This window comes from Actinia tenebrosa, unplaced genomic scaffold (genome assembly GCF_029948245.1).
Source record: "Actinia tenebrosa isolate PJP-AT-01 unplaced genomic scaffold, QUT_ActTen_1.0 PGA_scaffold9__36_contigs__length_13948895, whole genome shotgun sequence".
NCBI lineage: Eukaryota > Metazoa > Cnidaria > Anthozoa > Actiniaria > Actiniidae > Actinia > Actinia tenebrosa.
The window spans coordinates 2,441,748-2,456,673 of NW_028292586.1; the positions used below are offsets into that span (position 1 = coordinate 2,441,748).

General features: G+C 36.0%; 2 protein-coding genes across 2 annotated transcripts; both read right to left on the reverse strand.

The window, feature by feature from the left end:
• Positions 1 to 87: 87 nt before the first annotated feature.
• LOC116300318 (neuronal calcium sensor 1) lies at positions 88 to 8,254 on the reverse strand. Its single transcript, XM_031709165.2, has 8 exons — positions 7,348 to 8,254; positions 7,150 to 7,174; positions 6,940 to 6,988; positions 6,533 to 6,622; positions 5,551 to 5,629; positions 4,721 to 4,809; positions 2,503 to 2,580; positions 88 to 1,512 (listed from the first exon to the last, which is right to left on the reverse strand). Exons 1-8 carry the CDS (start codon positions 7,409 to 7,411, stop codon positions 1,414 to 1,416), a joined length of 573 nt encoding a protein of 190 aa, XP_031565025.1. The 5' UTR covers positions 7,412 to 8,254; the 3' UTR covers positions 88 to 1,413.
• A 3,345-nt stretch (positions 8,255 to 11,599) lies between these two features.
• On the reverse strand, positions 11,600 to 14,900 carry LOC116300319 (14 kDa phosphohistidine phosphatase). The gene is made up of 3 exons (XM_031709166.2): positions 14,726 to 14,900; positions 13,714 to 13,838; positions 11,600 to 12,918 (listed from the first exon to the last, which is right to left on the reverse strand). The coding sequence occupies exons 1-3, from the start codon at positions 14,892 to 14,894 to the stop codon at positions 12,826 to 12,828; spliced, it is 387 nt and encodes a 128-aa protein (XP_031565026.1). The 5' UTR covers positions 14,895 to 14,900; the 3' UTR covers positions 11,600 to 12,825.
• Positions 14,901 to 14,926: the final 26 nt, after the last annotated feature.

The window sequence follows — 14,926 nt, forward strand, 5'->3', positions numbered from 1 at the left end:
CAGCTAAAAAATTTCACGTGTAACAGGGCCTTTAGGGGCTTTTACTATGGATGACACTCTTTCACAAGAAGGGACAACAACCACATCTTATAAAATAATAATTTCGTAATATTGACTGTGGTGCACAAGCACGCACAACAAAATCAGTAAAATGACAACAAAATCAAACACGTTGAACATCATACTCATTCTCAGAAGGAGTGTGACCTGCGAAAGCACAAGGCTTACGCAACCATATACTTTTTTTATTATATATATTTTAATTCAAATAAGCATTGATAACTTTTTCAAATATGATGCGCATCAATCCAACCACATGAATTTTCCTCAAAGAATCAGAGGGCTTATCAGGGCTCCTATTGATAACAGTTATTTTATGTAACTGAAAGGGCTACCCTGTATAAATAAAGGCTCATTCTTAATGGGAGGGGTTGCATTGGGCAATTCTGATGACGTCGATTTTGATGACATTCAGGGCAGAATCAAATTTTTTCCCCCATAACATGCGCTGGTTGGATTTGATGAACGTCAATCAAGGTGTTTCCATGACAGTATAGAAGGTACCTATATTAGTTTTGTGGTCATGGCAACTGCCGATTTGAGACTGGTGACGTGCGCGCGCACACAATTGAGCCCACAAATTTCTAGGTAACTCTTTGATTGACATCCACCAAAACCAACTTAATCGCGATGGCCGCGCCTGCCATATGTTCAGCTGCCAAAATTTCCACTCGAGACCGGGAAAGATTTCATTGAAAGCAATAAATAACATCACTTCTCCAACCTAGATCTAAAAGCATTCGTCGAGCGCCTTCTAATAGCGTGGTTAAATAGATATAGCAACAGGTCCGCCATCTTGGATCTGTTATTTTTTTCGCTCATCTTCACGGGACACTATTTTTCCAAATTAACAAATTTTTCTTTGACATAATCTTTCTTCGAGACATTTTCATTGAAAATTAATCCTCTCTTTCAAGACCTTAACGTCATAAACGATTTTTCCAGTATGTTGAAAAAAAATCACGTGTCAACCGAAGTTTTGGATCCTCCATCTTGGATTGATTAATTAACGCGTAAATCTTCTCCGCAAATGGCAATTAATGTTATTTTCTTTTAAGTTCCTCCACAGAAGTTTTCCAATAAGCTTTATCTTTTACATAACAGTTGATCCATCCTTTAATTCTTTTCAAAACTATACGGCTAAATTCTCCAAATCAATTCATTCCAGGGGCAGCTTCCTCAGTCGGACTCACGTCCTGTTGAAGTTTTCTCGAGCAAATAAATTATTATTCAGAATAGCATAGCCAAAAGTACTTCATGTTCGAGTAATGATATCTTCCACAAATGTTTACACTGCTGGTATTTCGGCCAGAAATAATCCAGATAAATAAAACTAGCTTAGAATATAGTTGCTTAGACTAACCCATCGTACAGAGACAAGGCTTGGATGATTGAGGGATCGGCTTTCGATCCTTCTCTAAATTCCTCCATTGATAACTTGCCATCGTCGTTCTGAATAATAGGAATGAAATGAGGTGAGTTCTGTTATATTGTCGGAATAACCCGGGGGGGGGGGGGGGGGCACTCCCCTATATTTGCTATACGGGTTATGTGCCGCCCTATTTTATGACATTTTGTCTGCGATAGGGTATCATTTTTGTCTGGGATAGGGTTAACGATTTGGTCGTTTTTGTCTGGCGAATAGGCTACGCTTTCTGCCGGCACAAAAACAATAAAAACGTGAGTAAATATTGATTGCAATCTATTGACTAACCGGGTTTAGTCTGGGATAGGGTATGTAAAATCAAAATTTTAGGTCTGGGATAGGGTCAGGGTTTTGAGGTCCTGGCGGCACACCCCTACCCAAGTTGGGGTGGTAGTACCCCCCGAGCGGAATAATAGGAAAGCCCATTTTTATGCTGATGGGGTTCCTGTGGAATAACTTTTGCGTCAAAACACGCAAACTTCCATCTTGTTGCGCGTGAGGAGTTGCGCGCAGGAACTGAAGTTTCAGGGATGTACAAACGTACCCTCCATTAGTCCTGTTGTACTAGTCCTGTTTGCGTGCAATATTGCGCGCAATTTTTCACCGTCTGTCCGCACCTATATTCGATATGCATCGTATACACATCGATGTTATTTACACCTTACACGTTTTTCCCCCCTTATTACTGTACTTTAATCATGAGTAAAATGCATGACAAATGGACTACTTCAACGATACGGCGGCCATCTTGCCAGGGGGCAAAACGAAACAAAGATGACGGAAAATATATAGAATATCGTAGTGTTTGTCCTTCTTTTATGGGTAAAGGTGATCGATGTGCCGTCTTAGTTAATTCATCTTTTGTTGTATTCTCTTGTGGTGAGCTGTTAATATTAATCGACGTCATAACTGTAACAAAGGTTTATTTGTCGCCTTGACGCCCCATGATACCTTGTCATCCAAGATGGCCACCGTATCGTTGAAGTAGTCCATTGAATCAACACGTATTAGCTAACCTTGTCCATTTGTGTGAATATTCTATTCACTCTTTTCTCTGGTGTGTCTTCATCTTCTGGTAACTTGACTAAACTAGCCTGCAGCAAAACCACATTCAAGGAAGCATCTTCAGTGTAAACAATCCATTAGCCATTACGAGGTTGAGGGAAAACTGTTTCAAGTTGGGATTATAGTGCATTGTGGTACTGCTTTAGGAGACTTATTTTCAAGATTGCGTCCATTTCGTCCCCTAATCAGTCCTACAATGTACTACAATCTCGACTTGACACCCCGCCCACCCCCGGAATGGCCAAAATGCACTGGGACACGCCATTGCACGCGCAAAAAATTCTGATAAAAGTAACATCTAATTTCCAATTTGATCATGGAATGAGGGCCACGGGTTTGTTAGCCACTGGCTGTTAAGTGCTACCCTCATAAAACTAGGACAATTTATTCATAAAGCTTTTATGTGTAATGTCATTTGTATGAAAAAGTACTTCCGGTCCAAAACACGTTCAATTATGTGAAGATATTTCCCATCATTCATTTCACATTAAAATTTGTTTTACGTTCTGTGAGTTGTAAAAGATGATAACATTTGGATCCAATTTTTTGCTTCATTTTAGCCATTTTTATAAGCATTTTGGACCCGGAAATACGTCACGCCTTAGAGTCTTATAGGTCTTAGAGTGACATCACACGCATAATCTTTTTTGCGATGAAGTAATTATAGTATTCTGAACGACGATAGGGCAAGAACAAAGAGCATCATGTCACTGCCTGTCCCTCTAACCCTGCCCCACCCACCCCTCCCCAGCTCCAAACCGGCCACTCCCACCCTTTATTCAATCGCCTTGGGTCGGCAGCTAGACCTATGAATAAGCTGAGCTTAATGATCTATTATTTCGGACATGTAATCCTCTTGTTACATTACCTTTTTTAGCCACAAATGTTCCTTCGAACATTTATCTTTATATTAATAAGATAATATAAATAAGACGTAGAATCTTAGGAGCAAACAAAAAACAAAAACCAAAAACAAAACAAAAACAAAACGAACAAAAAAAAAACAAAAGAAAAAACAAGAAAAAAACAAAAAAACAAAAAAAACAAAAAAAAACAAACAAACAAACGAGGAGGACCGGAGAAAATTATATAAAAATAGGATTCTAAAATTTTCTTTGAGGGATAATAAAAAAATACTTTGAAACACGAGAAAAGTAAGATATACGACGCCTTTTATCGGAAAGTTTACCGAAGGACAAAAACGTGATCAAATGTGATATCAAACATAATCAAAAACGTATTAATTTCGGCTCAAAGAGTCTATTTTTGGCATTCAAACCCGACAACTGGCACGAAAACGATCAGTTTATTTTCTCAAATTATTGGGATTAAGATTAGAATAGCCCATAGGTAAACTTCCCAATTTTTCGCTTAATTGCAAATACACAAATTCCCACCAAATTAATTAACGTAAAATAAACAGAGTCGAAGAGATGTGATAGCCAATTAGTTAAACGTTTTTCCATTTGTTCAAAATAGGGAATCAATAGCAAGAACGGTGAAATACAAGAAGTACACAAGGATTGTATTTTTAACTCGGATAAATATACTCTTGGGATCCCTGTGATTTAGTTTTTCTTTGGAAAGAACCACAGGAAGCACAAAGAGCAAAAAGAGTATGAATTAATCTGCCATTTGTAATCTGGAATTTAATTTTTTGATTTTAATTAAAGAGATGCGGCGAATAGCTACATTAAAATGCATGGAAAACCATTTTATAGCAACGTGTTGCACGGACATATTGTGGCACTGATGTGGCTTCCTTGTGTTTCAGCGAGCCCGACGTATAAAACAAGATATGGAAGAAGGAAAATCTGTCAAGACATACCTGAGAGTGCATTCTTGTGCCCATAAATTTCAACCATGAGGGTAGGCCAATCATGGAGGGGAGACCAATCACGGAGCGTGGAATTTTATTTTAGTCCTAGCATGGAAATGGCTTCCCATATTATAATGTGACGAACGCAAAATTAACGAGGGGCTGCCGGGAAGCCAATTCAAGGCAAGATATTGTTTGCGACAGTACTTTATATTTGTAACTGTACATCGTAGATCCAGAGTGAAACCAAGAGACCACGAAGGACCTTGATGGTCTCTTATTGAAACGCAACGCTAAGCTACTCGTGTGTACACGCTTTCCAACGTTAACCCGATGTTTCAGCCACTTACCACCATTTTGTAGATAGAGTCGACAATGTGTAGCATTTCTTCTTTGGTGATGTAACCATCGTCATCCAAATCATACAGTTTAAACGCCCCTAAGAATATACAACAAAGCGAGTCAGATACTCATTCATCCGTTAATCCATCCATCCATCCATTCATCCATCCCATCCATTCATCCCATCCATTCTCCAACCACTGCTCATCCAAGCATGCATGCATCCATCTATCCCCGGTCGGTCCGTCCAGTTATCCTTCCCTCCCATTCATCCATCCATACATCGACTCGCTAGACTCACTTTGCGATAATCACGCGTTAATTTTAAAATATTTCCCGCCCTTTCTTCAGTTCCCTGCGCTTTGTTTCCCAAGCTGTCTTCTAAGGCGTCGAACAGGCGGGGGGGAAAAGCTTTGAAACAAAGTCACAATACTGAAGTCCCATAACAGAACACAAAACAATCCAAAAAAAACGACAAATGTTTTTGTTTAAAAAATATTTTTTATCCTGTTTTGCCGCAGACGTTCGCTTTGAAACAGATAGCCTTGCCGTCTACTTGACTAAAATATATACTATCAAGTCTAATATCGAAATGAATTTCACTAAACTTAAAAGTGCAAAACACTACGTCAAGAATATCTATATTTCAATCCTCTGGATTATATCTAAGTACGGTTAATTTTAAAAAGACAATTATTGGCCAAGTGTATAATCTTCTATATGAGTTGCCAATTATTTACTCGCGACATTTTGTCTTTTTCATTTCCACATCGCACAAAAATAGCAAATTAGTTTATTTTTGTGTGAACAGTTCACTAAAAAGCGGAACTCAACTTACACTGGAGTTTCTCGTCGATACTTCCTCGCGACGTCACAGATAAGGCACAGATAAACTCCCTAAATTCAATATGTCCATCCTAAAAAAGAAAAATCTTGGTTTGTATAGATATTAAAGTTTTTTTTATTAATTTAAATGGGTTTTGAAGGTATATGAAAACATTCCTGAAAAAAAAAAATTAACAACTGTTCACCAACACGCCTTTGACGCAGGATGGTTTTCGATTATTCATATTCAAATCTTCATCAAGAATGCTTGGTTTTCGCGCTCAAAACCACATACTATATTTTATAAATTGAATGAGACTCGCACTTGACATTACATAATGAATTGCCATTCTTTTTCAAGGCCCAAAATGCTTTATGATATTATGATTATCTTTATAAAAGTCTTCCCACAAGTAGCATTGCAAGTATTAAGTGTTGGTCTTCAATTTCTCATAACATTTACCGGTATGAAAAACGATAACCTTTATTTTTATTTTCTATCTGGTTCGTCTGATAATCTCAGTTATTTAATTAATAAATTCATATTTTCCCCTCGTAAATATCAAGTTTTTCTCATTCAACATAAAAATAGATTTTGACAATTTACGACATAAATTTAAAGTGATCAAAAATACTGTTATCGCTCAAAACTAGCCGAGTTTCGTTTTTCATGGGCCGTTGGGTCGTTTTATCAACTTAGGGCCAAAAAACATCATTTAAAAACAAAACTGAAGTGATTTAAATACAAAAAAAACATTAATTATTATTTCTTGTATTTATTCTTCGTGTTTTATTTTGAACGCGAAACAAAAAACAAAACAAAAAATCACCATCTTTAAAAAATTCAGAGATTTCCCAAACAGTTGGAAGCAACAACAAGACCGTTTTTCTCTTTTCTTTGTAAAGCCACAAATGTAGAAACAAAAGCATTTCTAAAGACAGAAGTATGTTGAGGGCATAAAAGCGTTTTCCTCGCGTGATAGAAATACTGATACCTTGTTTTCGTCAAAAACATTAAAGACGAATGACGCAAATTTCGAAGAATCCCCATATGGAAAAAACTGCTTATAGATTTTCTGGAATTCCTGAAAAACAGTAAATAGATATATAGAAATATAAATAATTTAATTTAATTACGTAAATAGTTTGTCTTCCAATTGAACAGATTAAGAGAACTCACTCGCTTTTTTTCATATATATATCATTACTAGAAGACTCAAGATTCTTTTGCCGACTCTACGGCCTAGGTTTATTCATTATTTCCTAAGATTTTGTTTAGAAATCTGCTGGGTTAATTACCGTAAACAAATGAGTTAAATAGGCCGAAGCATTGCATCAATTTGAGCACCACGACTTCCTAGTACAAATATGCAAAACAACTTAATGCCAAATGAAGACTTACCTGTTCTGTCAGACAGCCAGAAGGACAATCTTTAAGGAATCCTTTATACCTGGTTTGTACAAAGTTAATAAAAATTGAAAGTAAGGATAACTTGTATTGTGGCTACAGTTATTTATAAGATATATTGTGTGAGCAGCTAGCACAAGCTCGAGTGGTACATGGTTTTTCTTTAGGGGTCGTAGTCAAAGAAAAGAACGTAGCACAACCTACCATTGTTGAAGCTCTTTTTCAGTAACTGAAGATAAAATAGAATACAAAATGTTGATAAATTAGGACTATCAAATAGACAGGTAATATCTGGAATAAACTATCTAGCTACTAAATTTAGTTCTGTATGCGACCGAATGCAAACACATCGTGATTAGCCTAAATTACACGTACTCTACATAGCCATAGAGAGCCACTTACAGTACGTTTTATGGACCAATTCTTGAATCAAATCGGGCTCAAGTTTACTGTTTTTCTTTCCCATCCCAGTTCTCTTTCTACTGGAATTCTTCAACTGTGGCAAGAGTCATTTTCCCCGGATCAATATCGCGTTAGGCGAACACGAACACCAAGCTTTACTGAGCCGTGTCATGTAAATGAAAACAGTGACAAACACCTACAGGCTTTCCGGTTGTCATGGAGATTACGGCCTTTAAAGTTGGCGGTAACAATGATGATGAATTCAGGAGAACCTGTTTAGTTATTTAAGAAATATTAAAGATTAATTCCTATTGAATACGAGCGCAACGTATATTTAGGAATTTTTAATTGAAAAAAAAAAATAATGAGACTTAAGCGAGCCACTTGACGGGTCAGCTACTCAGTCATAAATGAAGCGGGGCTGGAAGGCCGCGTGTCAAAAATAGTCGCATATCTAAATATGAGATATCGAATCCAAAAACGTGGCGTTTCTGAGATATAATCACAGAGTTATCATTTTAAGTTTGATAAAAGCGGTTTTCGGTGATGTTATATGCATATATTTTTGAATCAAACGCGTGGTTTATGTATTTATATTAGTGGTGGTCTATGAATCATTCATCGAAATCTCTCAACCTAGATGGTTTGGTCAAAGGTTGAAAAACGTAAGAATCTCTAGCCTCTCGTAGTACATTCAGAGAAGATATTCGGTGCTCTTCTTGTTATAGCTGTGAGAAATCTGTCTCTTTTCAAGAGATTTTCATCTTTTCTTTTCAATATTTTCCCCACACAGGTCAATATGGGCCTTGATTTGGTCCAATATTGGATAAAACCAACATTAAAACTCGACATTAATAACACTGAATCGCGGAGTCCTATACTTTTTTAAGAGTGCGAAATAAACTAAACCAGAAAAAGATAGGCGCTGTAACGTCTAGACTTTTTAAAGTCTTTTTTTATTTAAAAATATAATCCTCTTGGTATTCATAAAAAGGGGTTATTTTTTTTCGTCTTTTGTACTCGCGTCAGATTGTTTCTCGTGTTGAGATTGAAGCCAAATATTTAGACAAAAACTGTCTTGAAAAATCATTATTTTGTGAACATTCTATTTTGCCTTGATTTATATGGCAAAACGGCGTGAAAAAGGGATTCTCAAAAATACCTGAAGTAAACCTGAGTTTTATTTTAAGAATTTTGACTTAAAGGAACGTACATCAAAATGGCTTCCTATCATTCAGAGCTCAAGCAGCAAAGTGAAAATATGTTTTTCTCAAAGAATATTCGTTCATTCTCATAAAAATATACCCGAAATTGTTATTCATGTGTCATATCTAGACTTCAAGTCTTGTTTTACCTCCTGGCTCTATTTTTAATCAATGTTTTCACTTGAAAAAATCTCCTGTTTCATGCAATATTTGGCTAATATCTTATTACAAAACAATGACGCTCTTTATAAATAGGTAGGGTTTGTCTCGTCGATCCTTTTAGAGTAAAATACCCTCGACTTTCTCAAGAGAGAAAAAGTGTTACTTCGTTAATTCTAGCGAGTGCGCTATCAATCAGGAATTTTTAAATTGTAAATGGATTTAAAAAAAAAAAAAAAAAAAAAAAATGATACTGGTGATGGTACTTTTTTTTCTTTTTTCAAACATATGCTACAACAAAGGGGTTATTTTGGGAGAGTTTCTAGTTTAGAGCGGTTTTCAATGGAAAACGCCGGATACGTCATGTAGTTAGTTGTCGTACTGTAGCCAAACCAGTTTACCGTAACTACGCGTTGTTATTTGTTGGATTACGCGGAGAAGACAATGGTAAGCCACTTCAATGTTATCGGGCATGTTGCACCGTGTACGTGCTGCAAGTAGATACCGTATGTTTTTGACTTAAACGAAACGACCGCTACATGACATGAAAGTTATAAAGTGGTTATTGGAAACATTAATTACTGTGATTTACAGCATGTAAGCTACTGCTGTGGTAACACTGAAATGGCTTTCCATTGCCTTCCAGTAATCCATCCAATCAAAACGCGTAGTTATGGCTACGGTAAGATAAGTTAAGGCCACCAGTTACGAAAAACGCTCTGCAATTGCCTAAAAAAAAAGTTCATTAAATTTCAATTAATATCGTTCGAAGAAATCGAAAAGAGAATTATAAGCGATATGGCCAGGAAGCGAGGGTGATTAGAGTGAATATGAAAAGAGGACCGTTCGGGCGGGTGAAATAATACTCGATGCATTCATACTCTGTACGTGTATCTAAAGACCGATTTAGACGGTACGATTTTCGCCTACAACTATCGTATACAACACGCTCGCGCCATCCTACAACTCGAGTCGTAGCGTGTAAATCAAGCCTACAACTCGCCTACGACAGACGCGAGCGTGTTGTATACGATAGTTGTAGACGAAAATCGTACCGTCTAAACCGGCCTTAATAAAGCCATAATAAAAAGATACAACTATAGATTGGAGTTGTTGCATGAGTATGTGTGTGTGTATCGACTTGAATACTCGAACTATGGAAACGAAATGAAATAATCTATTTTATAAGAATTTCTAGTAGAACTGTAAAAACGACACAAGTATGCAAGATAAAGTTTCTGAACTAAATTGACCACTTTAAATTTGACTTTAAATTCGCCATTTCAAAAGAAAACGCAAATGATATGTTATGTCTAAACATAGTTAATAGAGTTCTGAAGGAAGGAAACTTCTAAGAAATGACAAACTTTTGGAATATTATCCTAAAAAGTTTCAAAAAACGCCCGTGACTCATTCATTACTATGTATGAGAAAGTGAGGGGTTTGGGAGATGATTATCCGAGTGTAATGACTGTCGCTTATTCATAGACTATGAGTCATAAAATATACTTCCTACCATTAGTCATATTCATCTAGAAAAATGAAGTCTAGCAGTTTTATCTTTCAACAAATTTATGACTTAATCTCCTGCACACAAAACAATGACAGCAAATGTATCAGAGTATTGGAAAGTTAGAGTTTTGAAAATTTATCAAAACAGGGAGAATGTTATGACTTGTGTGAAGAATTGAAGGCTTAAATTTCAAGAGCTCATTAGGTAATGATTTTCAATGATATTTTTGTAAACAAGTTGGAAAAAATTTATGTCGAATTGTAGTCATGCATTTCGTGAATGTAAGTGCTCTTGTGATAAGCGTTGATAAGCGTTGGCATTGTTTATCAAAATTTAGAAGAACTCTTTATAATTCCTTCAGTCTTTTTAACGTCTCTCTGCTTGAGTTTTTAAATAGTAAAAAGACTGCAATTAGTGATCATACATAAACGGCTCAAAAATTACCATTGCAATAATTCAATAAGCTGCCACTTTCAGTTTCATGCATATTTATAAGCAAGACCACGAAAAAGTAAAACAAATGTGGCGATAGCTACATAAAATGTTTATGAAATGTTCTCAGTTTGGGTCCCAAAAAACAGCTAACTAAAGGACTAATTGAAATATTGATGATATCCTTGCAAACTTTCAAACTCGAAACACGAAAAGATTATTCAAAGTTGAGTGGGTTTGTAGCTATTTTTACCGTCGAATTGGCGAAGAGTGAAAGAATTTGGTCAGATAAAGTGACAAATTAGAAAAAAAAAAGTTGCTCTAGGCTTTCCGTAGGGAACTTTATTTTATATAACAGATCTTTCCAAAGGAAATGAATTTGTTTGCTATGTAATTGGAGTGTCAGAAATACAGTAAATTGAAGAAAATAATGAACGTACATCGAAATTACACGCGAAATATCTTAATTGTCAAAATTGCATCAGCGTTTGGCATAAATAGTCACGTTTCAAAGGAAAATGACCCTAGATTAAATCTTAGAATTTGAAACTGGCTTTCAACGTCCTCAGTAATAAGTAAAAGATGTCAAAGATAGTGTTTTTTAAAAATTCTTAAAAGAAAGAATTCCATTGTTGGTCAGACAACGCGATACCAAATCTTTGTTTTTGAACGTGAACTGCGATAGCATCGCCATCAAATTTAAAGTTTACTACATAGATCTAGTTTTGCGTCAATTAATTGTTCCCCAGTGACAAATCCTGACATTTTCGTTCTCTCTAGATACATATCAAAATACCTTGATGTTACATGGAAAAATACTGAAATTACTTCAAACTTACAAGATGTTACTCCCCATCGACCTCGACATATTTCCCCTCCCCTCCCCTCCCCAAAAACAAATGTGTCGCCAGACAAGTATTAGAAACAAATACGCATTGTAAAATACTTTGCTTCAAGAAACTTTCTTAGCAATAAAGTTTGAGGATAAGGTGTGTTGTGAAAAACCCTCATTAAATAGACCTTTTCAGCATGGGCGTAATGTTTTCCCATTTCAGACCACGTGCCATTCCCTAGAGTATCATTTCCTTGTTTCACGGCTAAGAAGATACATGAATATGGATACAACTCTAAAAAAAATCATTATTTTTGTATAGCATGGTTTAAAATGAGAAAAAACTGATTACGTCCAAGGTAAAAAGTCTGTCAGTTGCGCAAAGTCATTGTACGAACAGAAGTTGGAGATAAAAGTATTTTCATTAACACATACATCATTATTTTAGTTGTCTTTAGTTGCTGTTAGTTTAAATTTAAGAAAATGCGGGCGTGTTTTGTGCAGCTATAAAGCACTTGGGAGTTGGCGAGAAAAGTGTTAGGAGAAGCATGACACATAGCAGAGTGCTTCTCAACACTTCTCGAGTGTTTTACCAATCCCTAAGTGCTTCATGACTTCACACACCACAGCAAGCAAGTTTTTAAATTCTTTTATAAAATTCAAATTACCGTTATTTTAGATAGGAATGATACAACTGAAAGTGTGTGCGCACATGCTGTGTGCTCACATTCTGTCCAACTGATGAATAAATGTTTCTGTACTGTTTCATTAGAAACACCGACGCAGCTCACACTAGTTTTTAGCTAGTTATCTCTTCTTGAATCTTAATATGTTAATTTAGGTGGGTATATCTACTATTGTTTCTTATTTCATTCTCTTAACACTTTTTCCTTGCCCTCACTATAGTAGATACTCGACACTTTTTTTTCAAGGAAGAGATGTCAAGTACAACTATAATATTTTTGCACAAGTGAATGTAATGAATTCTGTGCACCCATTGGTCACAATTTACATCTTATGCTGTTATATTCACCTACAAGTGAATATAATATAAAATAGACACCTACAGTTGAATACAACTCACACGCACACGCTCGTTTGTCGATGCGTGCTGCTTGCTGAGATAAATAAAATTGGAAAAAACAAAAATTCACTTGTGTTAAAAATATTAAAGCAGCTATTCACCTCAGGCTTAGTGAATATCAAGGAATAATTACCTTGCCGCTCAAAGACTCGTGTCTCACTTTGGTATTTTTGATATTCACTTTGCTTCTGGCAATTAATTGTTAATTACTACATAACTACTGTTCATTATTAAGATTATGTGCTCACTGACATCAGTATCCATCATTAGTGTAAGTGATCTTGTAGTTAGGATAATCCTTTTTGAGTTTCTCAACTGTAATAGAGTGGTTAGCACGTCCAAACCCCTGGAAAAACAAAGACAATACTGGCTTACAGGGTTCGTGCTTAGTTAACCACTTAATATTCAAGGACTATTCAAGGAGTATACAAGGACCCAAAAATGAATTTGCAAGGAGTATGTTCAGCTAACTATGCCAAGGTTTTACACACTGGTTGCACATGGCCGACTTTCAGATTTTTCAATCTTTCTGACTAGATCTATTTCAGAACCTTGCAAGTAATGATCAAAGCAAAAATTCAAGTTTTCAAGGAGTTTCACTAAAATCATAAAATTCAAGAGCTTTTCAAGTGCCCTTGAAAACGTGAATTCAATTCAAGGAGTTTTCAAGGAGTTTAAGGAGTAGCACGAACCCTGGGCTTATTTCTTATATTAGTGCTTTGGGTCATGGGTTTTAACTTCTAAATTCTAGTAGAAAAACCACCCAGTAGAGGAGCCACCCAGTGAAACCACTGTTATCGGTTCACATTTTAAATTTTATTTATTGTAAGTGATAATGAAACCTATGTCTTGTGGGGGGAGGGGAGGAGTCAAATTACTGCTGTGTTTCTTGATTACAGACTCATTTACACAGGGTTATCCTCAATGTTGTGCAGGATAGTTACGTTTTCCAGTCAAGGTCCGTCAAATTTCAAAGTGTTTGTATTGTTGAAGTTTTCCAATTTTTACTTTATCATTGGTATTTTTTGAATAATTAAACACTGATACGAGGCTAACACTGTATATATGAGTCTGTGATCAAGGAACACAGCAGTAATTTGAAACTCGAAAATGGTCTATTAATGTAGAAGGAAGTATTTACCATTGAATAACCATATACTAAAATCCGTTTTTCAGCAGAGTTATGTTCTATTCTGCCACCACCAACGCACACTGCTGATAACCCAAGACCGTCGATTCCTGGTTGTACCTCTTCTAATATATCAGCTAAAAATATAACAAATGACATTTAATGCAAATACACTTGATAATTAATCATTGATGAAGTATGTAGGTAAGGGTGCGATTACACAGAGCAATTTGTTGCCAGACAAGTTGCAGAGAAAATTGCTCTATGTGATCGCACCCTCACTATTCTTTGGGAAGATTTCACAGGGCAGCCAAGCACGACTAATTCATGCATGGTGCAAAGGAATTCAATGTTGTGCTTGTGCTAAAAATGAAACAAAAGAAACTCCAAAGCACAGAATCCTCGAAAAATATGACATCACCTCAATATATATTTACCTAATAGAATTCCCTAACAATTCCTGTACACAACGATATGGCCGAGGGGAAAGGGGGGTTAAGAAGGAAACACCCACCTCAGTCTGCATAATTCTTTACGCATACCCAGCTTCACCCAATAACTGTGTAACATGCTTTAATGACCACTTATTCTCACTTACCAATGTACACATTTGTAAACATTATATTATCCAATATGTATTCTTCGTTTGCAATAGACGTCGTAGCCACCATGTTGGAAGAATTTGACAAAAGATTTTTCAATGAATTCTTTTGTTATATCTTCCAACATGGCGGACATCCCTTTTGTTATTGTGCTCTCTTGGGATAGATTGCAAACCAAGAATAGGAATTAATAGTAACCAGACAATATATATTATAGCTTGTTTGATTACACGATTAAACATTAGCTTATATTAAATGATAAAAAGAGGTATGGGTTAATATTTCTTTGAATAATGTACTTGTAAATAGAATAATGAATAACAATAGAGTTTCCAGTAACAAATAAGCTTTATTTAACGGTACGTTTTATATTCTCAAAAAAACAGAAATATTATTTGTTTGACCGCATCTTTAGAACTTACCGTGATAATCTGCCTTCGCATTTCCTCTAACGACGAATTTAGAAAGACTATCATCATTCCTATCCTTTACTTCTATAAGGATGTATTTGAATAGTCCATGGCTGTCTATAACAACATCAGGAACAGCTTCAAGTTTGGCTGAAATTTTCTTCCTCGCTTCGTCCGCCATCTTGGATTAACTGCAAGACCGAGTAAAACTGG

What these genes read in the sequence shown, in the direction of transcription:
- LOC116300318 (XM_031709165.2), bottom strand. Translation starts at nt 7,411, where the DNA reads ATGGGAAAGAAAAACAGTAAACTTGAGCCCGATTTGATTCAAGAATTG. An exon ending in ATGTTTTTGACGAAAACAAG is followed by an intron (nt 5,630 to 6,532) that starts GTATCAGTATTT and finishes TTTCTTTTTTAG; the next exon opens with GATGGACATATTGAATTTAG. An exon ending in ACTCTATCTACAAAATGGTG is followed by an intron (nt 2,581 to 4,720) that starts GTAAGTGGCTGA and finishes GTTTTGCTGCAG; the next exon opens with GCTAGTTTAGTCAAGTTACC.
- LOC116300319 (XM_031709166.2), bottom strand. Translation starts at nt 14,894, where the DNA reads ATGGCGGACGAAGCGAGGAAGAAAATTTCAGCCAAACTTGAAGCTGTT. An exon ending in TGCGAAGGCAGATTATCACG is followed by an intron (nt 13,839 to 14,725) that starts GTAAGTTCTAAA and finishes TTATATTTTTAG; the next exon opens with CTGATATATTAGAAGAGGTA. An exon ending in TAGTATATGGTTATTCAATG is followed by an intron (nt 12,919 to 13,713) that starts GTAAATACTTCC and finishes TTGTTTTTCCAG; the next exon opens with GGGTTTGGACGTGCTAACCA.